This window comes from Dendrobates tinctorius, unplaced genomic scaffold (genome assembly GCF_039654945.1).
Source record: "Dendrobates tinctorius isolate UK_male_01 unplaced genomic scaffold, ASM3965494v1 ptg000028l, whole genome shotgun sequence".
Classification (NCBI taxonomy): Eukaryota; Metazoa; Chordata; class Amphibia; order Anura; family Dendrobatidae; genus Dendrobates; species Dendrobates tinctorius.
Window position 1 is genome coordinate 14,309,852 of NW_027361696.1, and position 26,536 is coordinate 14,336,387.

A 26,536-nucleotide genomic window follows, 5' to 3' on the forward strand; every position below is an offset into this window, starting at 1 on the left:
ACGGTGTGCAACATAATTAAGAAGTTTACAACCCATGGCACTGTAGATAATCTCCCTGGAAGTGGAAAACAGAGAAAAACTGATGAAAGGTTGCAAAGTAGGATACTCCGGATGTTGGATAAAATGTCAGATACAATACCACACCAGAAATTCAATGGTATGATATCAAAATGATTCACAAATATTCCAATAATACCACCGATGCTTTGTGAAAAGGTGTGGAAACCACACAACAAGGAAACCAAAAAGAGATACCCCGTGTAGTGGACAAAAAATATATAGGACAAGTTGCTATTTAAATAAAATGCCTTTATTTAATCAGAAATGGGAAAACGGTAGTTAACATACCAGAACATGTGCCTGTATTTGGAAATATATAAAAGATTAGAATCTATTTACACACAAAGAAAATCTATATGATTAAATATGCATTAGATAACACAAGCGTTGGACCAAAACAAAGGGAAATATTGGTTTCAAAAGTTAAACATCGTATGAACGACATTATGTAAAACAATAACAAGGCCATATGTACATGATAAAAAACCCTCTTCATTTCATTAAGATGTGGGCCAGAATGCCACTAAAGTACTTGTGACAAAAAAATAAAAATTAAAAATAAATAAAAAACAAAAAATAGGGTAATATTTACCGCAAGAAGTAATTTAAAAAAATATATTTCACAAAAGTCAAACGGGGGCAAATACACCCAGGAGTGAATAAATAAAGTGCGAGAGTGCAAATATAGTACAAGATAGAAGACAGCACATATAGTGCTCAATATACAAAATTGTGACAATAAATAATCAAGGGAGAAGGGGAATAACCCAGCACCTGTGGAGAGATCTTCAATCGCTGCTGGGAGAAGGCGAAATATGAGACACAGAGTAGGTTGTAAGAAGAATCGTCCAAGATCCCAGCTGAAAGGAGTAAGATTGTGGATGGTTATAGGAAGGGATTGATTGCAGATATTTATTCCAAAGGGTGCAGCCAAATATTAAGCTGAGGGTGCCACAATTTTGTCCGGACCATTTTTGAGGTTAGTGTGAAATTATGTCCAATTTGCCTTTTTTCCCCCAGTTTTTTGTGCTGTTCCAATACACAGAAAGGAAACAAACCTGAGTATAAAAAAACACTGTAATAATTTTCTGGAAGAAATATTTCATTTTCTGGTACAATTTCAAGAATGCCAACATTTTCGGCCATGATTGTTGTAAGATGGCCGTCGGACAATTCCTGGAGGGAAGATATGTGTCATCGTGGTTATTAGCTGTGGTGATGTGAGCTCAGAAGTATGCTCCAGCACGTATAGTACTGATTATTTGGGCCACTCCAGAGCCGGGTTTTACGAGTGGTCATAAGAGAAGGGTGGGAATGACCGCTCACATATCCCCACCCCAGGGGTGTGGTTTGGCTAGTAAAATGGAGGCCAAGGGCCTCATTCAGTGTCTGTGGCTGGAGGTGTGGAGACCTCCATGTGTGTGTTGCTGGAGAAGCTGAGCGGGCGTATCCGCAGTGCTATATAGACTGGTTATTTTCTGTTACTTTGTGCCAGAAAAGGTTGATCATTTGTTTTTTTCTATCTAGAGCAGTTTATGCCGTTTAAATAAACTTACTTGAACATTCCAGTAAAACAGCTTCCTGTGCCTACCTCACCTTTAACCTTGTGAGTACAGATTCCTAGAATTAGGGGCAGAAGCACGGGCACGAATCCCAAGAGGCAGTGTGACTGCCGATACCACATGTCCTGGGTTAAGTTTGTTGCAAGCATCGCCAGACAAAATGGAGGACCTGGTGAAACACCTGGTCCACTCACTGCAGCAAGAGACCAACAGGCTGTTGTTACAGCAGATCCAGCAGAGCAACGGCAGCAGATGCAGCAACCTCCATCCAGGGCAGGATGAGCGCCCCAACCCCAGGTCTGGCTGATGACACCCATGTCCGGAAGGCGGTAAGAAGAGTGTTGCAGAAGATGACCCTGGGGATGACGTTGAGGCATTCCTGACTGTTTTCCGGAGGGTGGCGGAGCGGGAGAAATTGCCTCCGGAGCAGTGGGCCAAGGTTCTGTTGCTATATTTGACCGGTGAACCGCAGAAGGCGTATTATGACTTGGCGTTGCAGGACGCAAAAGAATATGCCAAGTTAGGCTGAGATCTTGACATGCTTAGGAGTGACTTTGACTGTCAGGGAGCAATGGGTGCACGAGTAGGCATATCGCAGCGACAAACCTCCCCAGTCCCAAATGTTCGATCTCCTACACCTGGTCCAAAAATGGTTACAACCTGAATATTCTCCTCCCCAGCACAGATGGTGAAGAAGGTTGTTATGGACAGGCTGATACACTCCCTACCCAGGCTGGTGCAAACCTGGGTTGCCCAGGGTGATCCCTGTAATGCCGATGACCTAGTGAGCTTGGTGGAGAGGTACGAGGCCGACGAGAGGTCCTTGGGCAAGCTAATGGGCGTAGCATCTCCATACTGGGGTTCCCAAAGCGGGGCAGACACCCAAAAGGGGGAGCTAGAGCCACACCTGGGGGGCGGCCAAGAGTTCCAGAGTTAGTGCCCAAGGTCCCTTTCCATAGTACAGTGTGTTGGAGGTGTCATAACCCTGACCACATAGCTGCCCGTTGTCCCATGACAACAGAGCCAATGGACTGCAGCATAGGATGGCGCTGCTCGTATTTTGCCTATCCGGCCTGCAGTGCTGTTCCCCAAGTGGGAGAGGGGCCGCAGGCATGCCCAGTGACAGAAAACGTGGTGCAAGTGACTAGTTTGCTGGACTAAGGAAGTTTGGCAACTCTAGTGAGGGCCAGAATTCCACATCAGCTGATTCCGGGAAAGAGGCTGGGCGTCCGCTGTATCCACAGCGACGAGAAGGACTACCCTGTGGCCCAGGTGGTCATAAAAACAAACTGTGGCACCTAGTCCCATGAGGTTGGCGTGGTCAAGGACCTATTGCACCCTATCATAATAGGGTGGGACTTGGTGTTGTTTTGCGACTTGTGGGCAAAAAGGAGGACGTCTGGTTGTCCAGACAACAGCCAGGTTGCTCCCAAAGAAACCTTGTTGCAGGCTACAGATGACAGGTTTCAGTTTTGTGTGTTGGTTGGCGATGAGGATGAGGAAAACTATGGGACTGCCCAACTCAGGGATTTAACTCTAAAAGGGGCATTTGATAATGTAACTGTACTTAATGGTGTTGCGCAAGAGCCGGGGGCTGACACTTGCTACCCACATTTTGCCATAAATGGGGAGATGATACAGTTGTGGCCAAAAGTATTGACAACCCTGCAATTCTGTCAGATAATACTCAGTTTCTTCCTGAAAATGATTGCAAACACAAATTCTTTGGTATTATCTCATTTAATTTGTCTTAAATGAAAAAACACAAAAGAGAATGAAGCAAAAAGTAAAACATTGATCATTTCAGACAAAACTCCAAAAATGGGCGAGACAAAAGTATTGGAACCCTCAGCCTAATACTTGGTTGCACAACCTTTAGCCAAAATAACTGCGACCAACTGCTTCCGGTAACCATCAAAGAGTTTCTTAGAATGCTCTGCTGGAATTTTAGACCATTCTTCTTGGCAAAGTGCTCCAGGTCCCTGATATTTGAAGGGTGCCTTCTCCAAACTGCCATTTTTAGATCTCTCCACAGGTCTTCTATGGGATTCAGGTCTGGACTCATTGCTGGCCACCTTAAAAGTCTCCAGTGCTTTCTCTCAAACCATTTTCTAGTGCTTTTTGAAGTGTGTTTTGGGTCATTTTCCTGCTGGAAGACCCATGACCTCTGAGGGAGACCCAGCTTTCTCACACTGGGCCCTACATTATGCTGCAAAATTTGTTGGTAGTCTTCAGACTTCATAATGCCATGCACACGGTCAAACAGTCCAGTGCCAGAGGCAGCAAAGCAACCCCAAAACATCAGGGAACCTCCGCCATGTTTGACTGTAGGGACCGTGTTTTTTTCTTTGAATGCCTCTTTTTTTCTCCTGTAAACTCTATGTTGATGCCTTTGCCCAAAAAGCTCTACTTTTGTCTCATCTGACCAGAGAACATTCTTCCAAAACGTTTTAGGCTTTTTCAGGTAAGTTTTGGCAAACTCCAGCCTGGCTTTTTTATGTCTCGGGGTAAGAAGTGGGGTCTTCCTGGGTCTCCTACCATACAGTCCCTTTTCATTCAGACGCCAACGGATAGTACGGGTTGACACTGTTGTACCCTCGGACTGCAGGGCAGCTTGAACTTGTTTGGATGTTAGTCGAGGTTCTTTATCCAACATCCGCACAATCTTGCGTTGAAATCTCTTGTCAATTTTTCTTTTCCGTCCACATCTAGGGAGGTTAGCCACAGTGTCATGGGCTTTAAACTTCTTGATGACACTGCGCACGGTAGACACAGGACCATTCAGGTCTTTGGAGATGGACTTGTAGCCTTGAGATTGCTCATGCTTCCTCACAATTTGGTTTCTCAAGTCCTCAGACAGTTCTTTGGTCTTCTTTCTTTTCTCCATGCTCAATGTGGTACACACAAGGACATCGGACAGAGGTTGAGTCAACTTTAATCCATGTCAACTGGCTGCAAGTGTGAATTAGTTATTGCCAACACCTGTTAGGTGCCACAGGTAAGTTACAGGTGCTGTTAATTACACAAATTAGAGAAGCATCACATGATTTTTCGAACAGTGCCAATACTTTTGTCCACCCTCTTTTTTATATTTGGTGTGGAATTATATCCAATTTGGCTTTAGGACAATTCTTTTTGTGTTTTTTCATTTAAGACAAATTAAATGAAGATAATAATACCAAAGAATTTGTGTTTGCAATCATTTTCAGGAAGAAACTGAGTATTATCTGACAGAATTGCAGGGGTGTCAATAATTTTGGCCACAACTGTATATTGCATCACCAAGCTGAGAGGGGAGGTAATTGAGCAGATACTGGTGCCAGGGCCATACAGATGCCGAGTGTTAGACATGGCCCATACACATGTGTTAGGTGGTCACCTGGGCGTAGAGAAAACGCAGGAACGGATCCTCCAGAAGTTCTACTGGCTCGATTGTTACCGTGATATTGTGAATTTCTGTAGGTCCTGTTCCACTTGTCAGCTGACTTCCACAGTGGCCCATTTCCGAAGCCCCTTGGTGCTGTTGCCCATTATTGAAGTACAGTTTGATCGTATAGCCATGGATCTAGTGGGACCCCTGGTCAAGTCCGCCAGAGGACATCAGTACATCCTGGTGATACTGGACTATGTCACGTGATATCCGGAGGCCAAGTGTATCGCTCGAGAGTTGTTCCATGTCTTCTCTACAAGAGGGTTGCGTAAAAAGATCCTGACGGACCAAGGGACCCCGTCTATGTCAAAGGTGATAAAGGAGTTGTGAAAACCCTACAAATCACACAACTCCAGAGCTCGGTCTACCATCCACAGACAGATGGCTTGGTAGAAAGGTTCAATAAAACCTTGAAGGCCATGTTGAAGAAGGTCGTAGAGAAAGATGGACGGACTGGGACTGTTTACTACCATACCTTTTATTTTCAATCAGAGAAGTACCACAGGCCTGTACTGGGTTCTCCCCTTTTGAACTGTTGCATTGCCGACATCCTCGTTGACTCCTCGATGTAGCAAAAGAGACGTGGGAGGCGGACCCTACCAGAGTGTAATTGAGCATGTGGCCCAGATGCAAGACAGGATTGCCAAGGTGATGCCCCTCGTGAAAAACACCTCAAAGCACAAGAGGCGCAGTCGAGGGTCTACAATAGGTCTGCAAGGGTGAGAAACTTCAACCCTGGCAATCGAGTACTGGTGCTAGTACCCACGGTGGAGTCCAAATTCCTGGCCAAGTGGCAGGGTCACTATAAGGTAGTGGAGAAGGTTGGAGAGGTCAACTACAAGATCCAAAAACTGGGCAGGCAGAAGCCCTACCAGGTGTACCATGTGAACCTCATTAAACCGTGGCAGGACAGAGAACCTGAGTAAGCCCCTTTCCTGCTGGTCAAGTCCAATGGCAGTGCCGAGGATGTCAAGGTGGCAGACACCTTATCCCCCTCGCAGAAGCAGCAGTGAAGTGAGTTGCTGCAATGGAACAGAAACCTGTTCTCAGAACTTCCGGGGTGTACGAAGGTGATAGAGCATGAGGTCCTGACGGAGCCTCATGTCCAGGTCAATGTGAAGCCATATCGGATTCCGAAAGCTTGTCGAGAGGTAATCTCGAAAGAGGTAAAGAAGATGCTGAGCCTGGGAGTCATCGAGGAGTCCAAGAGTGGCTGGTCCAGTCCAATAGTCTTGGTGCCGAAGCCAGATGGAGAATGGCGGTTTTACAACGACTATAGGAAGCTGAATGAAGTCTCTAAGTGCCATGCTTACCCAATGCCCTGGGTCGATGAACATGGCTTGGTACATTACGACCCTTGACCTCATAAAAAGGTATTGGCAAATCCCTATGTCCCAAGATGCCAAGGAGAAGACTGCCTTTTCAACACCAGATGAGTGCTTCCACTACACAAGGATGCCATTTGGGTTAGAAGGCGCTCCAGCTACATTTGAGAGCGCCATGGACCGGATCCTGGCCCCCAACAAAAGGTACGCGGCAACCTACCTGGATGACATTGTTATCTTCAGTCAGGATTGGGGGGAGCCATCTGAGCAAAGTCCAGGCCGTACTTAATGCACTTCGGAAAGCAGGGTTTTCAATAAGCCTGAAAAAATGTGCCTTAGGAATGGAGGAAGCAAGATACTTGGGCTATGTCATAGGTCGGGGCGAAATAAAACCCCAGATAAACAAAGTGAGGCAATCCAGGGCTGGCCACAACCCCTCTCAAAGAAGCAGGTGAGGGCGTTCCTGGGCATTGTGGGATATTACCGCCAGCTTATTCCAAACTTCGCCATGGTAGCTGCCTCTCAGACAGACCTCCTTAAAGGGACAAAGTCGTCTATGGCGAAGTGGTCTCCAGAAGCTGAGACGGCCTTCCAGGAACTGAAGCTGGCCCTGTGCAAACAGCCGATGCTGGTAGCACCCGATTTCTTTAAGGAGTTTGTTGTCCAGACGGACGTGTCAGATGCCGGGCTGGGAGCGGTCTTGTCCCAAGAGGTGAACGGGGAAGAGCACTCTATAATGTATCTCAGCCGAAAGTTGTCATCCTATGAGAAATTATTCCATAGTGGAGAAGGAATGTTTAGCCATCAAATGGGCGTTGGACTCCCTAAGGTATTACCTCTTGGGCAGGAACTTCAGACTGGTGTCAGACCATGCCCAACTGAAGTGGATGAGGGAGATAAAAAGGAACAATGCCCGAGTGACCAGGTGGTTCCTAGCACTCCAATGAAGAGAAACTCCAGCTCAACGATGAAGTGGAAAACACAATTCTTTATTCAGATTTTTGCAAAAATAGAAGATAAAATTCAGCATAGTACAGACAAAAAGTTGATAACGCAACTTTTTGTCAGTACTGTGCTGAATTTTATCCTCTACTTTTGCAAAAATCTGGGTAAATAAAGAATTGTGTTTTCCCTTCATCGTTGAGCTGGACTTTCTCTTCATTGGAATTCTATACGCCAAGACATGGCATCTCCATGCTCCGAGCCTCATGATGTCCTGATCGGTGAGCTGGATTGTTTTAGGTTCCTAGCACTACAGGATTTCAACTTCCATGTGAAGCATAGGTCAGGGAAACTGCATGGCAATGCTGACGTGCTGTCGAGGATCCACTGTTTGTTGGCAGAAGATGCCAGGCAGAGGAGAAGGGTATGTATGATGGCCACCGGACAAGTCCTTGAGGGAAGATATGTGTCATCACGGTTATTAGCTGCCGTGATGTGAGCTTGGAAGTATGCTCCAGCACGTATAGTGCTGAGAGAGTTGTTTGGGCTGCTCCAGGGCCAGGTGTAGGAGCGATCATAAGAGATGGGTGGGAATGACCGCTCACATATCCACACCCCAGAGGCATGGTTTGGCTATTAAAATGGAGGCCAGTTGCCTCATTCAGTGTCTGTGGCTGGAGGTGTGGAGATCTTCATGTGTGTGTGCTGCTGGAGACACTAAGCTGAGCGGGTGTACCCGCAGTGCTATATGGACTGGTTATTTTATGTTTGTTACTTTGTGCCAAAAAAGGCTGTTCATTTGTTTTTTTTCTATCCAGAGCAGTTTATGCCGTTTTAAATAAACTTGCTTGGACATTCCAGTCAATCCGCTTCCTGTGCCTACCTCAACTGCAACCGAGTGAGTACAGATCCCTACAATGTATAATGATCAGCAAGTACCCAGGTATATCGACAATCTGTTCTTGTGCTCAACCCACATTCAGAGCTGCATTTACAATTCTGCTGGCTTCTAGTGGGCTTCACCTTTCCCCATGGTGCTCTGCTTTCCCTTTGCATTGACGTGGTGCATTAAGAGAGATGATAATGACAGTATTTGATCATACACCGGTATGAAAGCTACTACTTAATCCACAATGTAATGCAACAGATGGCGGTGTAACATAGGATGCAATGCGGTTCAGGGTGCGGCTGGGAGCTAGTTTTCCAGTGCTAGCTAGTAGAATACGGAATGCAGCTCTGGTGTCTACAAGTAGAAGACATGGTGTAACTTGAGAGCACATCATGGTCCAGCTGTTTTTGTGCTACAGCTGCTGCTTTTTCCCCAGCAGAGCTCGCAGTAGCCTTCGTCAGCTCTGCCTGTCTATATGACACTATGGAGGCAATCATGGACAGCACATACGGTATACATACAGTACCTCCTGCAGTTTCCTCTCCTGGATGGACAGCGTGTTGAGCAGTCCACTACCCCTCACATCTGGGATATCCTGCCATAAAGAGAACGTAGAACCTCGGGACGAGCGCTGGGAGCGGAAGGAGCTGCTGGGTGACAGGTTGCTCTTGGGACTTGCGGACACATCATCTTCCTCCCCGTTGGTGTCCTCTCGCTTCTGCCTCTGAAGCTCTCGGTTTATGGCCACGTCACTGTACTCCTGATACAGGATTGCTGAAGACAAGACAGCACCAGCAATATTACTGGGGAGCACACAAGGGGGTGTATCATCAGCCAGGGGTTAATGGAGAGTCAGAACAGATACAGACAGCTATCGGTAATCAGGATAGAGAACCACCACCATACGAGAGGCAACAGAACTGCCCAAAGCTGAAGCATGAGCACTGCCCAATCTGCTGCAATCCTTTTCATTACTGTTTTGCTAGTAGTGAGTGCAGCTCTGGCGAATAATACAGGATGTAACGCGGGATCAGTAATGTATGTACACAGTGACTGTACCAGCAAAATACTGAGTGCAGCTCTGGAGTATAATACAGGATGTAACTCAGGATCAGTAATGTATGTACACAGTGACTGCACAAGCAGAATACTGAGTGCAGCTCTGGAGTATAATACAAGATGTAACTCAGGATCAGTAATGTAATGTATGTACACAGTGACTGCATCAGCAGAATAGTGAATGTAGCTCTGGGGAATACAATTTGTTGTACACAGATTCCAGACTCGGGTTTTGGGGCCTGTGATTGCTGGATGAGTTCTTGTGTCTATATGCCTCAAACATTTCTTGCCGATATTCACAATTACCTATGGAGGTGTCCAGCACATACAAATAATAATGAAGTCTTACAGCTCAGTAGGAAACGAGACTGTCTCCTTTCACAGTATGACTGTCTTCTGTCTGTCTGTTCTGCGTCACTTTGACTTGTGGGTGACCGTCTCATGTGGCTGCAACTCTCGGCCTCCTGGCTGGGTGGTCTCACAGGACTGGACTCTGCACCATCTGTCAATTTGTTCCTGAAAGGGTGAAAGAAGACTCGGTGAAACCTCAGTGGCCGGGGGAAGTAGTGAGTGGAGGCTGCCAGGCACACAATTGAAGGGCAAGTGTGAAAAATTCCTTTAAAAGTAGCAAACAAAGAGTCTGTTCTGCAAACACAGAGACAAGGAAACATAATGAATAAATCCTTCAAATACAGAAAACTCCCCCACATCAGACCTGTGGATGGGAGGTCTGAAATGTAGCAAGTTGTAGTATGTATTATGAGAGGTTTATCTGCAGAAGGCAAAAATCACAGACACATACAGATAAATGGATGTAATTTGACAACACAATCATCTCTTACCTGTCTGAATCTATAGTTGCTCCGTCAGACTTCTCTTTAGACTGACCACAGACATTAAATAAAACCGTCTGACAGACCGAGGAGAAAAGAAGGGACCGTCAGGCAGAGCGAGGACAGACAGGACCAACCGGCAGAGCGAGGAGAAAAGAAGAGACGGACCGTCCGGCAGAGCGAGGAGAAAAGAAGAGACGGACCGTCCGGCACAGCGAGGAGAAAAGAAGAGACTGACCGTCCGGCACAGCGAGGAGAAAAGAAGAGACGGACCGTCCGGCACAGCGAGGAGAAACGAAGAGACATACCGTCCGGCAGAGCAATGAGAAAAGAAGAGACATATCGTCCGGCAGAGCGAGGAGAAAAGAAGAGACATACCGTCCGGCAGAGCGAGGACAGACGGAACAGTCCTTCAGACGGATCACTTGTACAACCTTGTTTTGGGCTAATATACTCATTCACATCCCTGTTTAGAGGTTGTCCGATAATTTAATTGCCGCGGATGCTGAGAGTTAGTGTAACAATTCATAACATTATCTCCCAATTGTGCGATTCAGAATTTTTTCTTCATGAATTCCCTAAAGAAAGTAACCAATTAGTGGTCGTAAATTGGAAAAACAGAATGGTTTGTGCTTGTGTCAGTTTTTTCATGTCAGTGCCTGACTGTAGAGTCTGCCCGCGACCAGGTCAGGAACTTGACTGTGATGGTCAAGAAATGGGGTGAATGTATGATGGGAGCACAGACCATATAAGTCCGGATAAGATCACATCTAATGATCATGCCTAGCGAGGAGTCCAGAGACATGGTGCCTCTGATGAGGCTTCAGTTGTGCTTAAGGAGATTCACTACCATGATAGGAAATATCCCCTATTAGTGTATAAAGTGTTAGGAGCCTTCATTGGATGCCGCAAGATTTGGAAAGAGATCCCTCTTCAGCATGAGGTTCTAGGTTTGGAACCCAGAGTTGAGTTTTGCATTTACCTAAGCCACGAGGGGTCCGTGTCCACTGTGGCCGTCTGGTGAAGACCTGTCACCCCAGCACTGTTGCATCTCCTTTCCCTTCTACCAGATTTTCCTATAGATTGAGAAACAGTTTGTGTCAGTGAAGCAGACAACATTACACCCCCATCGTATGATACATTCACCATCATACACTGCTCCTATACAGTAGGTGAAATAAGTATTTGATCCTTTGCTGTTTTGTAAGTTTGCCCACTGACAAAGACATGAACAGTCTATAATTTTAAAGGTAGGTTAAATTTAACATTGAGAGATAGAATATCAAAAATAAAATCAGCAAAAATCACATTGTGTAAATTATATAAATTTATTTACATTTTGCATAGTGAAATAAGTATTTGATCCCTCTGGCAAACAAGACTTAATACTTTGTGGCAAAACCCTTGATGGCAAGCTCAGCAGTCAGATGTTTTTTGTAGTTGATGATGAGGTTTGCGCACATGTCAGGAGGAATTTTGGTCCACTCCTCTTTGCAGATCATCTCTAAATCATTAACATTTTGAGGCTGTCGCTTGGCAAGTTGGAGCTTCCGCTCCCTCCATAAGTTTTCTATGGGATTAAGGTCTGGAGACTGGCTAGGTCACTTCATGACCTTATTGTGCTTCTTTTTGAGCCACTCCTTTGTTGCCTTGGCTGTATGTTTTGGGTCATTGTCTTGCTGGAAGACCCAGTCACGACCCATTTTTAATGTCCTGGCGGAGGGAAGGAGGTTGTCACTCAGGATTTTACGGTACATGGCTCCATCCATTCTCCCATTGATGCGATGAAGTAGTCCTGTCTGTGCCCATAGCAGAGAAACACCCCAAAAACAATGTTTCCACCTTTATGCTTGACAGTGGGAAAGGTGTTCTTTGGGTCATAGGCACCATTTCTTTTCCTTCAAACACGGCGAGGTGAGTTAATGGCAAAGAGCTCAATTTTTCTCTCATACCACAGCACCTTCTCCCAATCACTCACAGAATCATCCAGGTGTTCATTGGCAAACTTAAGATGGGACTGCAAAAGTGACCTTGTGGGCACTGCAGGATTTTAAACCTTTACGGCGTAATTTGTTACCAATGGTTTTCTTGGGGACTGTGTTCCCAGCTGCCTTGATATCATTAACAAGTTCCCCCCCGTGTAGTTTTAGGCTGATTTCTCACCTTCCTCATGATCAAGGATACCCCACGAGGTGACATTTTGCATGGTGCCCGAGATCGACGTCGACTGACAGTCATTTTGTATTTCTTCCATTTTCTAACCAACAGTTGTCTGCTCACCCAGCGCCTTACGTATGGTTTTGAAGCCCATTCCAGCTTTGTGCAGGTCTATGATTTTGTCCCTGACATCCTTAGAAAGCTCTTTGGTCTTGCCCCGTGTTGTAGAGGTTAGAGTCTGACTGATTATTAATAATAATAATACATTTTATTTCTATAGCGCCGACATATTCCGCAGCACTTTACATTTCAGAGGGGATTTGTACAGACAGTAGACATTACAGCATAACAATAATCACATAGATTATAACAAATACCAATAGGAATGAGGGCCCTGCTCGCAAGCTTACAGTCTATGAGGAAAGAGGTAGACGCGAAAGGTGGGTGGTAACAGTTGCCCTGATTGTATGTACCAGCCATAATGTTAAGTGTGTAACAGTACAGTCACAGAGGGCTAATGGATGCATAAAGCATGTGGGAACATGATGCGGGGAACCTGGTTATGGTAAGACTTTTGGCTGTGCCACACAGGGATAGATTAGGTTAATGTGTTGAGGCGATAGGTCAGTCTGAATAAATGCGTTTTCAGGGCATGCTTAAAATTGTGGGGATTGGGGACTAATCGTATTGACCTGGGAAGTGCATTCCAAAGAATTGGCGCAGCACGTGTAAAGTCTTGGAGACGGGAGTGGGAGGTTCTGATTATTGAGGATGCTAACCTCAGGTCATCAGCAGAATGGAGGGCGCAGGTAGGGTGGTATACTGAAAAAAGGGAGGAGATGTAGGGTGGTGCTGAGCCATGGAGGGCTTTGTGGGTGAGGGTAATAAGTTTATACTGAATTCTGGAGTGGATGGGTAGCCAGTGTAATGACTGGCACAAGGGAGAGGCATCGGTGTAACGATTGGTGAGGAATATGATCCTGGCTGCAGCATTCAAGACAGATTGGAGAGGGGAGAGTTTGGTAAGAGGGAGACCGATTAAAAGAGAGTTACAATAGTCGAGACGAGAATGAATAAGAGAAACAGTAAGAGTTTTTGCAGAGTCAAAAGTAAGAAAAGGTCAAATTCTAGAAATGTTTTTGAGGTGCAGATGACAAGAGCGAGCCAGTGATCGAATGTGGGGGGCAAAGGAAAGCTCGCAGTCAAGTATGACCCCAAGACAGCGGGCCTGTTGCTGGGGAGTAATAGTGGAACCACACACAGAAATGGCAATGTCGGGTATAGGTACATTAGTAGAGGGAGGAAACACAAGGAGTTCAGTCTTTGACAGGTTCAGTTTCAGATATAGTGAGGACATGATGTTAGACGCAGCGTTTAGACAATCGCCGGTGTTTTCTAGAAAGGCTGGCGTGATGTCAGTAGAAGCAGCGTATAATTGGATGTCATCAGCATAGAGATGGTACTGGAAACCAAATCTACTGATTGTTTGACCAATAGGGGCAGTGTACAAGGAGAAGAGGATGGGGCCTAGAACCGATCCTTGAGGAACCACAACAGTAAGGGGAAGGTGAGAGGAGGAGGAACCGGCAAAAGATACAGTAAAGGAGCGGTCAGAGAGATAGGAGGAGAACCAGAAGAGAACGGTGTCCTTGAGGCCAATGGAACGGAGTATAGTGAGGAGGAGCTGATGATCCACAGTGTCGAATGCTGCAGAGAGATCCAAGAGCATTAGCATGGAGTAATGACCATTTGATTTAGCTGTTAGTAGATCATTAGAGACATTAGTGAGGGCAGTTTCAGTGGAGTGTAAAGAGCGGAAACCGGATTGGAGAGGATCGAGAAGAGAGTTATCAAAGAGATAGCGGATAAGACAGGAGTGGACCAGGCGTTCCAGGAGTTCAGAGATGAAGGGAAGATTAGAGACAGGTCTATAGTTAGCGGCACAGTTTTGGTCGAGGGATGGTTTTTTAAGTAGTGGACGTATGATGGCATGCTTAAATGAGGAGGGAAAGATACCAGAAGAGAGAGAGAGATTAAATATTTTAGTTAGGTGAGGGGTGACAGCAGGGGAAAGGGACTGGAGATGTGACGGAAATGGGTCACTAGTGCAAGTGGTTGGGCGAGAAGATGCAAGGAGCCTGCTTACTTCTTCTGTGACTGGTTCAAAATCAGAGAGTGAGCTAGATGCAGTGGGGGAGGGAGGACAGTGCATGGTATGAGGTGATTGGGAGATAATTTCCTGTCGGATCTGGTCAATTTTTTCTTTGAAGTAATTGGCCAGATCGTCAGCTCGGAGCACCGTGCTTGGGGCCTGTACTCTTGGGTTGAGTAGAGAATGAAAAGTGTCAAAGAGGCGTTTTGGGTTATTGGACAGTGAGGTGATGAGGGTGTTGAAATAGGTTGAAGGGCAGTGAAGGGCAATAGGTTGAATAGAGGTGAAGGGCAGTGTTGTATGTTCTAAGCATAAACTTATAATGGATGAAATCTTCGTGTAGATTGGATTTTCTCCACAGACGTTCGGCGCACCTGGAGCACCGCTGCAGGAAACGTGTTTGCAGGGAGTCCCAGGGTTGTCGCCGTCTGTGTTGTGGTGTTCTATTTATAGGGGGTGCAAATTCATCCAGGGCACTTTGAAGTGTTTCATTGTAATGCTTCAATGTAGAATCAGGACATGATTAATTGAGTCTGAGGACAAGTGTCTTTTATAAAGGTTACTATGTTAGACAGCTGTCTTTAATTCAGGTAACGAGTTGATTAGGAGCATCTGAGGGCCCCGTCACACATAGCCACTCACCAGCGATCCCGACAATTATATGAACTTTCAGGATCGCTGGTGTGTCGCTACATGATCGCTGGTGAGCTGCCAAACAGCGATCAGGACAGCGACACACGGGTAACAAGCGACGCACGTCGCTTAGTTACCCGCAGTGTACATTAAGATAGCAGCGCGCTGATGCAGGGAGCTGGTAACTAAGGTACACAGCGGGTTTCTAAGCGCCATGCGGCACTTAGAAACCCGATGTTTACCTTGGTTACCAGCTCCCTGCACAAGCGCGCTGGTATCTAACGTACACATCAGGTTTCTAAGTGCCGCACGGCGTATAGAAACCGATGTTTACCTTGGTTACCAGCGTCCAGCTCGCTGATCTCCCGCCTGCCACACGCAGCGATGCGTGCTGTCCAGCGGGAGACCAACGATCATGTCCTGGCCATTCCAGCACGATCAGCGATACCCGGCAGGGGGGCTGGTCGCTGATAAGTGTCACACACAGCGATTTTGCTGGTGAGATTGCTGTTGCGTCACTAAACTTGTGACTCAGCAGCGATCTCGCTAGCGAGATCGCTGTGTGTGACGGGGGCTTAACTGGTCTGTAGGAGCTAGAACTCTTAATGGTTGATAGGGGATCAAATACTTTATTCTCAATGCAAAATGCAAATATAGTTATATAATTTATACAATCTGTTTTTCTCTCCAAGTTAAAACTAACCAACACTTAAAATTATAGACTGTTTATGTCTTTGTCAGTGGGCAAACTTACAAAATCAGCAAGGGATCAAATACTTATTTCCCCCACTGTATTTCATATCATCATCTACAGTTGAAACCAGAAGTTTCCATCCACTATATAAAAAGACATCTGCATGTGTTAGGCTACTTTCAGATTTCCGTTTTGAAGCATCAGGCGCGATGCGGCGAAAAATTTTTCCCCATAGACTTACATTATCGCCGCATTGCGCCTGATGGCAATGCGGCGTGTCCGGCTTTTTCCGGAAACGGCAAAAAATGCCTGTCTGGCGTCTGCAAAAAAAAACGTTCCATGCAACGTTTTGACAGCGCCGGACCGCTTTTTTGCAGAGCGCATGCGCGAAGACTCTTTCTCCCTCTCCTGCACCGTATCCAGCAAAAAAAGATGTTCCGGCGGGCTGCGGCTTCTACCGGATCCAGTTTGACAACTTTTCGCCGCAGCCCGCCGGATTTCAAATCCAGAAATCTGAAAGTAGCCTTACTCAATATTTCACATGAAATCAGAATAAACCTTTCCAGTTTTAGGTCAATTAGGATTACCATAATCATTAATATTTGCCAAATGCCAGAATAAGGAGAGAGAATGTTTTAAGGCATTTTTATTACTTACTGCAAAGTCAGAAGTTTACACTAAGATTACTATGCCTTTAAACCATTCTGGACTTCCCATTTGATGATGTCATGTGTTTGGAAGCTGCTGAAAGGTTTTTTGGCAAAATCTGAGTTAATTAGAGACGCACCTGTGGATGAATTTTAATACACACCTGAAACACACTGCTTCTTTGTGTAACATCATAGGAAAGTCTAAAGAAATCAGCCAAGATATCAGGAAGAGAATTGTGGACTTGCACAAGTCTGTCTCATCCTTGGTTACAATTTCTAGATACCTGAAGGTGCAGCGTTCATCTGTACAAACAATTATACGCAAATACAAACAAGATGGGAAGGAAGGGGACGGGTTCTGTGTCACAGAGATGAATGTGCTTTGGTCCAACATACATGCATACCAACCCAAGGACAAAAGCAAAGACCTTGTGAAGATGATGGCGGAAGCTGGCAAAACTGTCAATATCCACAGTGAAACAAGTTCTGTATCAAAATGGGCTGAAAGACCACTCTGCCAGGAAGAAGCCATTACTCCAACAGAAACATAAAAAAGCCACATTAATGTTTGCAAATGCACACAGGAACACAGAACTTAATATTTGGAGACATGTCCTGTGGTCTGATAAAACTAAAATTGAACTCTTTGGGCATAATGACCATTGTTACGTTTGTAGGAAAAAAGGAGAAGCTTGGAAGCGGAAGAACACCATCCCAACTGTGAAACATGGGGGTGGCAGCATCATGTTGTTTTGCTGCTGGAGGGACTGGTGCACTTCACAAAATAGATAGCATCATGAGAAAAGATTACGTGGCAATACTGAAGCAACATCTCAAGACATTAGCCAGAAGTTAAAGCTTTGGCGGAAATGGGTCTTCCAAATGGACAACGACCCGAAGCACACTGCCAAAATGGCAACAAAGTGGCTTCAGGATAACAAAGTCAATGTTTTGGCGTGGCCATCACAAAGCCCTGATCTCAATCCTATTGAAAATGTATGGGCAAAGCTAAAAAGGCCGGTGCGAGCGAGGCGACCTACAAACCTGGATCAGTTACACCAGTTTTGTCAGGAGGAATGGGCCCAAATTCTGACCAACTATTGTGAGAAGCTTGTGGAAGGATATCCCAAACGTGTGACCCAAGTCATTCAGTTTAAGGGCAATGGTACCAAATACTAATGAAATGGATGCAGTAAGTAATAAAAATGCGTTAAAACATTCTCTCTCTCGCATTATTCTGGCATTTGGAAAATAATAATTATGGTAATCCTAATTGACCTAAAACGGGAAAGGTTTATTCTGATTTCATGTCAGATATTGAATAAATCATGCAGAGGTGTCTTTTTATATAGTGGATGGAAACTTCTGGTTTCAACTGTATATAGAAGAATCACATGCTATGACATGTTAGTTGCCCTGGCCACCTGTATACGCACCCTCCTGGCCAGCAGACGCCCCTCGTTCTCTTAGTGTGATCTTGGTGGACAGGGACTTGCCAATCCTGGCAGTGAAGTTGTTCCTCCGCTGAGTGAGCTGTAGTTTGGAGATGAGCTCCGTGGCTGAGAACCTCCACCTCTCCTGCTCCACTTTACCGGGTGGCGACGTCACCTCCGGGTCCTCTCTTACCTCAGCCACTGGAGGACTTGGATCTTCAAGTTCAGAAAACACGGAGTCCTCTACACCAGATGGAGAAGGCAGGGAGCTGCTGGCATCGGGGAGGTACAAACGGAGTTTACGCCCTGTAGGAAATAAGTTTGGTAGTTCTGTCAGCTGCCTGAAGTATTTACATGTGTGATTCTGTATAGTAAGGCTATAGGTGGTAAAAGAGAAGACAACCTGCTATATGGACTGGCTACCAAGTAACAGGGACTAATGGGGAGGGAAAGCACAGGGTGACCACCGACAGCTCCAAACAGCACAGTGATCAGGGTATCAGGCATGCCCCAGCGGTCGAATCCACATCCCCTAAACTATGCAGCTAACTCTATATACATAGCCGAGACATTCACCGCGGATTAAGAGCGAGCCAATTCCTATTTACAGAGTTTACTGTATGTAATATCTCCAGTTCTACACACATGAAACGTGTTACTAAGAAACCGACCAAGTAATGTGTGTAGGGGCTTCCATCTCTCTTCCACCAAGGTAAGCAGATGATATAGTGGTCTGGAGGGTGGGAACGAAGGGGACTGCGGGGCGACGGAGGTGTTTACAGGGGACTAGAAGGAGAAGGACAGAGGAGTTCACAGGGGTCTGGAAGGAGAAAGGAGTTTACAGGGGTCTGGAAGGAGGACAGAGGCATTTACAGGGGTCTGGAAAGAGGAGAAGAACAGAGGCGTTTACAGGGGTCTGGAAGGAGAAGAAGAACAGAGGCGTTTACAAGGGTCTGGAAGGAGGAGAAGGACAGAGGCATTTACAGGGGTCTGGAAGGAGAAGAAGAACAGAGGCGTTTACAGGGGTCTGGAAGGAGGAGAAGGACAGAGGCATTTACAGGGGTCTGAAAGGAGGAGAAGGACAGAGGCATTTACAGGGGTCTGAAAGGAGGAGAAGGACAGAGGCATTTACAGGGGTCTGGAAGGAGGGGAAGGACAGAGGCATTTACAGGGGTCTGGAAGGAAGAGAAAGACAGAGGCGTTTACAGGGGTCTGGAAGGTATAGAAGGACAGAGGCGTTTACAGGGGTCTGGAAAGAGGAGAAGGACAGAGGAATTTACAGGGGTCTGGAAGGAGTACAGAGGAGTTTACAGGGGTCTGGATTGAGAGGACAGCTGTACTGTTGTAATGTTATCACCCCCCCGTAATATGTTATATCACTCCGGAGCCTGCGTACAGTGTGACCCCAACTGTACCGATATAAGGTTATCACCTCCCCCTCCTGACCTGTAACATGCTATATTGCTCCATAGCCTGTGTACAGCGTAACCCTGATTTGACACATGCCGGTACAGTTTTGTGTGTGTGAATACTGCCTTAGCTCTCCTTAATAAATTGTTTTAATAAACTGTTATTTTGTCTTTGCGGGCAATTTTCTGTGTGGTCATTCATGTCTGTGGGCATTTTTCATGGAACCAAAAGTTCACAGGGGTCTGGAATGCTGCGGAAGGAAGCCAGAAGTGTGCGGAAGGGGGCCAGAAGAGTGCACAAGGGGGCCAGAAGAGTGCAGAAGGGGGACAGAAACGTTTGGAGATGGGTAAACATGTCAGATGGAGACAGAAGACTTTAAATGGGATAGAGAAGTCTGAAGGTGGAGAAAAGAGACTAGATGGGAACAGAGGTGTCTGGAGGGAACACAAGTGTCTGGCAGCTACTTTTTTCCCTGCAGAGTATTTGCTTTCAACCCTGTTGCCTCCTATAAAAGAGCAGATGAGGCTAGAAAAGAATCTTTGTCTTGGAGGAATCATAATAGACACTGGATTTATTAATAGCATGTACCGGCACAAAATATTGGTGGCAAGTCAGTTGACAGTATTTTTCGGATTATAAGACACACTTTTCATCCCCAAAATTGGGGGGAAAATGGGGTGAGTATTACAAACCGAACACTGTTCTTACGGAGTGGTCAATGCTGCGGGCCCGGAGCTGGGGGTGTTGCGGTAGTGGTGCGATGGTCCTGCGGCAAGCGGTGGGTCCTGCGGTCGTGGTATGGCGACAAGCGGCAGCGGCATATGGCGGCCGCCATTCTTCTTCCGGGGTCCGGCTTCTCACTCGGCGCAGATGGAGGAAAGCCGAGATCTCCATCCGCGCCTGCCTCCACGCCTGCTACATATGCGAGATCTCAGCACCAAGATCTCGGGAGATGAGATCTTAGCACCAAGATCTCCATCTGTGCATGCGCCGCCCCGGCAGCCAATTTCCCGGAGTCCACCGCATAGTAAACAGTGCGGTGGAGCTGGGCTTTCACAAAATGTCGACCGAGCCCCCGCACCACCGAGCACCCACAGCGCCACTCTTGCCTCCTCCAGCTGGGACCCTGCTCCACTGCGGCCTGCACTACCGAACACTCCTTTCTCCCAGTCTGGGGTCTGCAGCATCGCCCCACTCCTGCCTCCACCACTAGCGACCCTGATACCCTGCTTCACTGCAACCACCACCCCTGGTAAGCGATAAGATGCCTGGATTGTAAGAAGCACCACCATTTTATTTAAAAAAGTTTTTTTCCTATTCTCAAAATTTGGGGTGTGTCTTATAAACCGCAAAATATGGTAAGTCAATATGTCTAATAGGTCCATTAAGAGGTGGTGAAATTCATTCTACAGAGTTTATCTTGGTGGTAATTTTTGGCAGATCTGCCTCATCTTGTGATCATACAGTGGGGAAAATAAGTATTTGATACACTGTCGATTTTTCAAGTTTTCCCATCTACAAAGAAGGGTCTGTAATTTTTATCGTAGGGACACTTCACCTGTGAGATATAAAATCCAGAAAATCACATTGTATGATTTTTAAATAATTACATTGCATTTTATTGCAGGAAGTGTTTGATCACTGACCAACCAGCATGAATTCTGGTTCTCACAGACCTGTTAGTTTTTCTGTAAGAAGCCTCCTACTCTGCACTCATTACCTGTATTAATTGCTCCTGTTTGACCTTGTTACCTGTATAAAAACACCTGTCCACACACTCAAATCACACTCTAAACTCTCCACCATGGCCAAGACCAAAGAGCTGTCTAGGGACACCAGTGACAAAATTGTAGACATGCACAAGGCTGGGATGGGCTCCAGGACAATAAGAAAACAGCTTGGTGAGAAGGCAACAACTATTGGCACAATTATTAGAAAATAGAAGAAACACTAGATGACTGTCAATCTTCCTCGGTCTGGGGCTCCATGCAAGATCTCGCCTCGTGGGGTAAAGATGATTCTGAGAAATGTCAGGAATCAGCCCAGAATTACACGGGAGGACCTGGTCAATGACCTGAAGAGAGCTGGGACCACAGTCTCAAACATTACCGTTAGTTACACACTACGCCGTCATGGATTAAAATCATGCGGGAACGCAAGGTGTCCCTACTCATGCCAACTCATGTTCAGACCTGTTTGAAGTTCACCAATCACCATCTGGATGATCCAGGGAAGGCATGGTAAGTCATGTGGTCAGATGAGACCAAAATAAAACTTTTTGGTATTGACTCCACTCACCGTGTTTGAAGAAAGAGAAATAATGAGTACAACCCCAAGAACACCGTCCCAAACGTGAAGCATGGTGGTGAAACATCATACTTTGGATGTGTTTTCTGCAAAGGCGACAGGGAGATTCAAGGGTGGATGGATGGGGCCATGTATCATGAGATTGTGTCCAACAACTTCCTTCCCTCAGTTAAGAGCACTGAAGATGGGTCGTAGCTGGGTCTTCCAGCTACATCTCGGGCATCTCGGGGGACGAGATTCAAATCTCGGGACGAGATCTGAACCTGCGCATGCGCCGTCCCCGGACCGGCGGCCATCTTCCCGGCGTCCATGTTCCTGGAGGCCACCACAACATGGCGGCGGCCAGCAAGGTATGTGCGGGGGCCTCCGGGCTGCGAGGAAACGCCGGCGGAGCCACCGCCCCTGCACCAGAGCACAGCCCCCCCGCCACCCTCACCCCGCAGAGCCCACCTGCCCCAGCTCAGCACAGCCCACCTGTCCCAGCACAGCTGCACCAGCACAGCCCACCTGCCCCAGCCCCAGCGCAGCTGCCTCAGCACAACCAACCTGCCCCAGCACAGAGCCGCCACCGCACGAGCCTGGACCACTGAATGACCCCTGTGACTACTCCTCCACCTGTGCTGGATCCCTTCCCAGGTAAGCTGAATTCGGACTGTAAGATGGACCCCCATTTGACACATTATTATTTTTTTCCCTATTTTCCTTCTGAAAATTGGGGTGCGTCTTATGGTCCGGTGCGTCTTATAGTCCGAAAAATACGGTATATAAAAATCATACAATGTGATTTTCTGGATTTTATATCTCACAGGTGAAGTGTACCTACAATAAAAATTACAGACCCTCCATTCTTTGTTAGTGGGAAAACTGCAAAATCAGAAATGTGTCAAATACTTATTTTCCCCGCCATCTACATTTCATGACCACAAGTAGTGATTGTGACGGTGACATTTTGGCTATGACAGAACCTTAGATGCTTTAAGTCTTGTAAAATTATATTTTATGATTACCGCATGTAATGCATAGAAATCAGTGACATATTTATGGAGGAGTGATCTGTGAGTTGGTGGTAGATCACTTACAGGCTGATTTGGCTCTGTCTGAACTGTGCGATGTTCTGCAGAGAGGTCGCAGATTCTCCTGGATGGGGACAGATGGAGTTTCGGGATGGTCACCATCACTCTCTGTACTGGTATTCCTCCTGTCCTGTAGGGTAAGGTTCTCTAAGAGATGATGTTGGTCTCTGTATAGGCTCTGGGGCTCCATGACTTGGTCTACACCTTTGTTGTGGAAGCCCATGATCCAGTGATCCGGTATATGGTTTGTGACTCCCGAGATGTCGGTGTTGTGAGGACTCTGCACAGTACTGAACCCAAACTGTCTCTCAGTGCAAAGAGGGGGAACAGCACCAAAAGCCAAACTCTCCTGCTGATACATCACCACACGATGCCTCTCTCTGGGGGGTGCGTCTCCAATGCCAGACACCATACTGCTTTCACGTCCGTAGGGTATCGGGCTGTGGTGTGGCTGGAAGTCAGGGAGGGCTTGATAATCCATGAATATCGTGTTAGGGAGACCGGGCCTGTGAAAAAAAGACAAAAAACAGCCTCAGAGATAGCACAAATGTATAGCGAGAAATATATAGTGACCACACCTGGATACCAGTCCCTGTACAATGACCCAGATTGTAGACTAAGGCTACTTTCACACTTGCGTTTTTTTGCGCTGCGTTTTTGCGTATGCGGTTTTCCCTATATTTAACATGGGTGCGCATTGTCATGCGTTTGTATGCGCACGCGTTCTTTTGTAGTGTGCGCCCGGGCGCACAAAATGCAACCTGTTGCAGGTTTTGTGCGTCCGACCTGTCTCAAAAAACGCATGCGCACGGAATTCACATAAAAACATATTAAAGTCTATGGGAGCGCTGACGTGCATGCGCAAAAAAAGAAAACGCATTAAAACCGCATGATGCATTTTTTATGCGCGTTTGCACAGCGCACGCAGCACAGCGCAAAAAAACGCTAGTGTGAAAGTAGCCTAAGTGGGGTTTTATATGTTGATAGGGGCAGCCTAGAGGCTCAGTGGTTAGCACTGCAGCCTTGCAGCGCTGGGGTCCTGGGTTCAAATCCCACCAAGGACAGCATCTGAAAGGAGTCTGTATCTTCTCCCTGTGGGTTTCCTCTGGGTACTCCGGTTTCCTCCCACATTCCAAAGACATACTGATAGGGAATTTAGATTGTGAGCCCCATCGGGGACAGTGATGATGTCTATAAAGCTCTCTGGGATATGATGGTGCTATATAAGCAAAAGCATAATAAAAAGAATAATAATAATAAGAAAAATATATTTTACTGCTGCACCACTAAAGAAAAAAAATCATATTGTTTACAATATTTAAGTCAATCCGTTATGGTGTCTTATAATTGATATCATACAGCTGGGGGGATTACTTTGCATCCAGGGGAGCACACAAGCGGACCCGATTCCGTTCCGTGCTGCTATCAGCTGGACACAGAAATGCATGTCTATGGCTGCACACACGTCAGGAGCGTGGTTTATGGGCACCGATGGTGCTCTGTAAAACGCTCTGCACTGATGTGCTGCACAACAAGTGTAATGCTCAGGATGTGGCAGCAGTATGGTACTGGACTATCACATGCTGGACTCTTTAGTATGTAGGGCTGTACAATGTGATACAGCAATAACCCATGTGTAGTCTGCCGTGTCCATATTCTGCTCATTATACCGTGGTCTGTACTGACATCAGGGCCCAGAAAGCAGCTCTGCTCATATCACAGGATGGAGTCTTAAGTATCTGGGAAGAATCCGGCATCTGCCCCGAGTGTTAGTGATGACATTCTTCATCTCAGATTATATGGACTAGCACTGTCACTGCCTGGACCTGCACAGCCCAGAGCGTACACAACCGCGCAACCATCAGACACAATTACGATTACATGTCAGCCATGTCTGGGTGTATTATGAGTACAAGACGGAGCTGTTAGGGACATGGTCACCCACTCGCAGAGGCAACATCATGCAGGCTACACCCGTCATGCAACCCAGAAGTGCCGCCGCACCCAGGTTGGAGATTTAAGGGTATGTGCAGGCAGACAATCAGATAACGTTGATCAGATGTCGTGCAAAACAATTTCAAAGTCAATCCTTGCCATAAAAATCAACATAAACCCTAAAATGCAATTTCCATTGAATTTCTGCCCTGCCACAACATGACCTGCTCACAGCGATCTTCTCTGGTGAACAATGCTTTCTCCAGCATGATGGAGACCATGTCACAACGCAAAAGTGAGAACCAAGTGGCTCAATGAGCAAACCATTGAAATTGTGTGTCCATTGCCGGAAACTTCCCAGCTCTCAGTCCCAATTAGAACATGTGGGCAGTCCTCAAACTGTGACAAAACACAGAAATTGTGATAAACTGAGCCCTGATGAGACAAGAACGGGCGGCCATCAGACAGGATCTGTCCAGAACCTGATATCCCCCAGCTGGGGGAAGGGGCAGAAGGCTGGGAGGTTTAAGGGTATGTGCAGGAGATCAGTAAACGTTGAGGGTCGGACCCTGCGTACTTCTGCAACATCCAACCCGCAGCATCCAGATGTTACAGCATAGTAGTTGGGATTTCAAGAAGTCCACAGTCATCAGCGGATCACCCTCGGACACTGACATATGTCGCGTCTCTCCAGACCGCAGCATGCCAATTTCTCTTGCGGAGATGCTAGTCGCCTCTAGAGAAATCTCACCCATACAATGTACTGGATGCGGTGAATCCGCATGGTTCAGTGATCACAGAGGAGTCACCTGCGTTTAACAGACAGCAGCGAACACGCACGGTGTCCAAAGCACTGCCAGTTCCAGATAGCCTGCACATACCCCTTAGGGTGTGTGCGCACGCTGCGGATCCTGCTGCAGATCCGCAGCGGTTTTGGCCCTGCGGATCAGCAGCAGTTTCTGCTGCGTTGTACAGTACCATAATATCCTATGGGAAATGGAAACCGCAGTGCAGATGGTGCGGATTTTTCCGCGCGGATTTGCTGCGGTTTCTAATCCGCAGAAAGAATTGACATGTCATTCTTTCTGCGGATTCCGCTGCGGTTTACCATCTCCTCCATTGTAGAGGTGATAAACCGCAGGGCAAAACCGCAGGGTAATCCGCAGGTCTTTTGACCTGCAGATATACCTGCGGACTTTGCTAAAATCCGCAGCGTGTGCACGTACCCTTAGGGAGAGGGCTGGGAATATTGAGGAGTCAAAGAAACTTCATGGATTTGTCAATAAAAGTGTATCAACTTCTGGAATGTTTAGAATTGTCAGTAACCATAGAAACAGCCGAGTATCCTTTTTTTAGCTCAGTTGAAATCTGCCAAAATTTAAAAATTTAAAGGAAACCGTGCCTGGAAAAGGAAAGAGAGTGCCTGGAAAATGAGAGGGAGAGATTTTTTTTTCAGCCGCCAGAACCAAGATTAGGGTTAAATTTCCGGCTGAGTCAATTCCTCTGGGCATGCGCACTGTAAAATGCGGATCCCACCGGCCAAAAAAAGTTTCATTGTCCGTCCGGGTAAGTCGGCGGACGCTAAAATTTTGGCGGATCCGTATAAAAATGGATCCAACGGATGACCATCCGTCAAGATCCGCCGATAATGCAAGTCAATGGGAAAAAAAACGGATCCGCCAAGAAAAATGGCGGATCCGTTTTTTTAGCAAAACGGCGGATTTTGACTGATGGTGACAGACGGATGTGTGAAAGAGGCCTAAAACACAAACTTTATGTCAGTCACACTACCTTTTGGCCACAAGTCTATTGTTCTGTATCTGACACATGGTCCGGCCTGCATCCGACACTCGGATACATTGTGCTACACCGTAGTCCTATCCTGTACAAATATATAGGACTTTGCTCCACATTCTCCTATAGACTTTTTGCTAGATTTCTGACTGATTGCCTTGTCATCCTCCACACAGAGGACACTATGGAAGGACATCC

General features: G+C 46.5%; 1 protein-coding gene across 1 annotated transcript in view; it reads right to left on the bottom strand.

Moving 5' to 3' along the window:
- LOC141085121 (rho guanine nucleotide exchange factor 19-like) overlaps window positions 1-26,536 on the bottom strand; it is a 64,438-nt gene that overhangs the window by 22,927 nt on the left and 14,975 nt on the right. The window contains exons 2-6 of the mRNA XM_073570237.1: window positions 22,616-23,115; window positions 17,823-18,125; window positions 11,083-11,176; window positions 9,617-9,783; window positions 8,735-8,982 (exon numbers count right to left, since the gene is read on the bottom strand). Of these exons, the coding sequence (XP_073426338.1) occupies window positions 8,735-8,982; window positions 9,617-9,783; window positions 11,083-11,176; window positions 17,823-18,125; window positions 22,616-23,115 (1,312 nt within the window). The remainder of the gene's footprint in view (window positions 1-8,734; window positions 8,983-9,616; window positions 9,784-11,082; window positions 11,177-17,822; window positions 18,126-22,615; window positions 23,116-26,536) is intronic.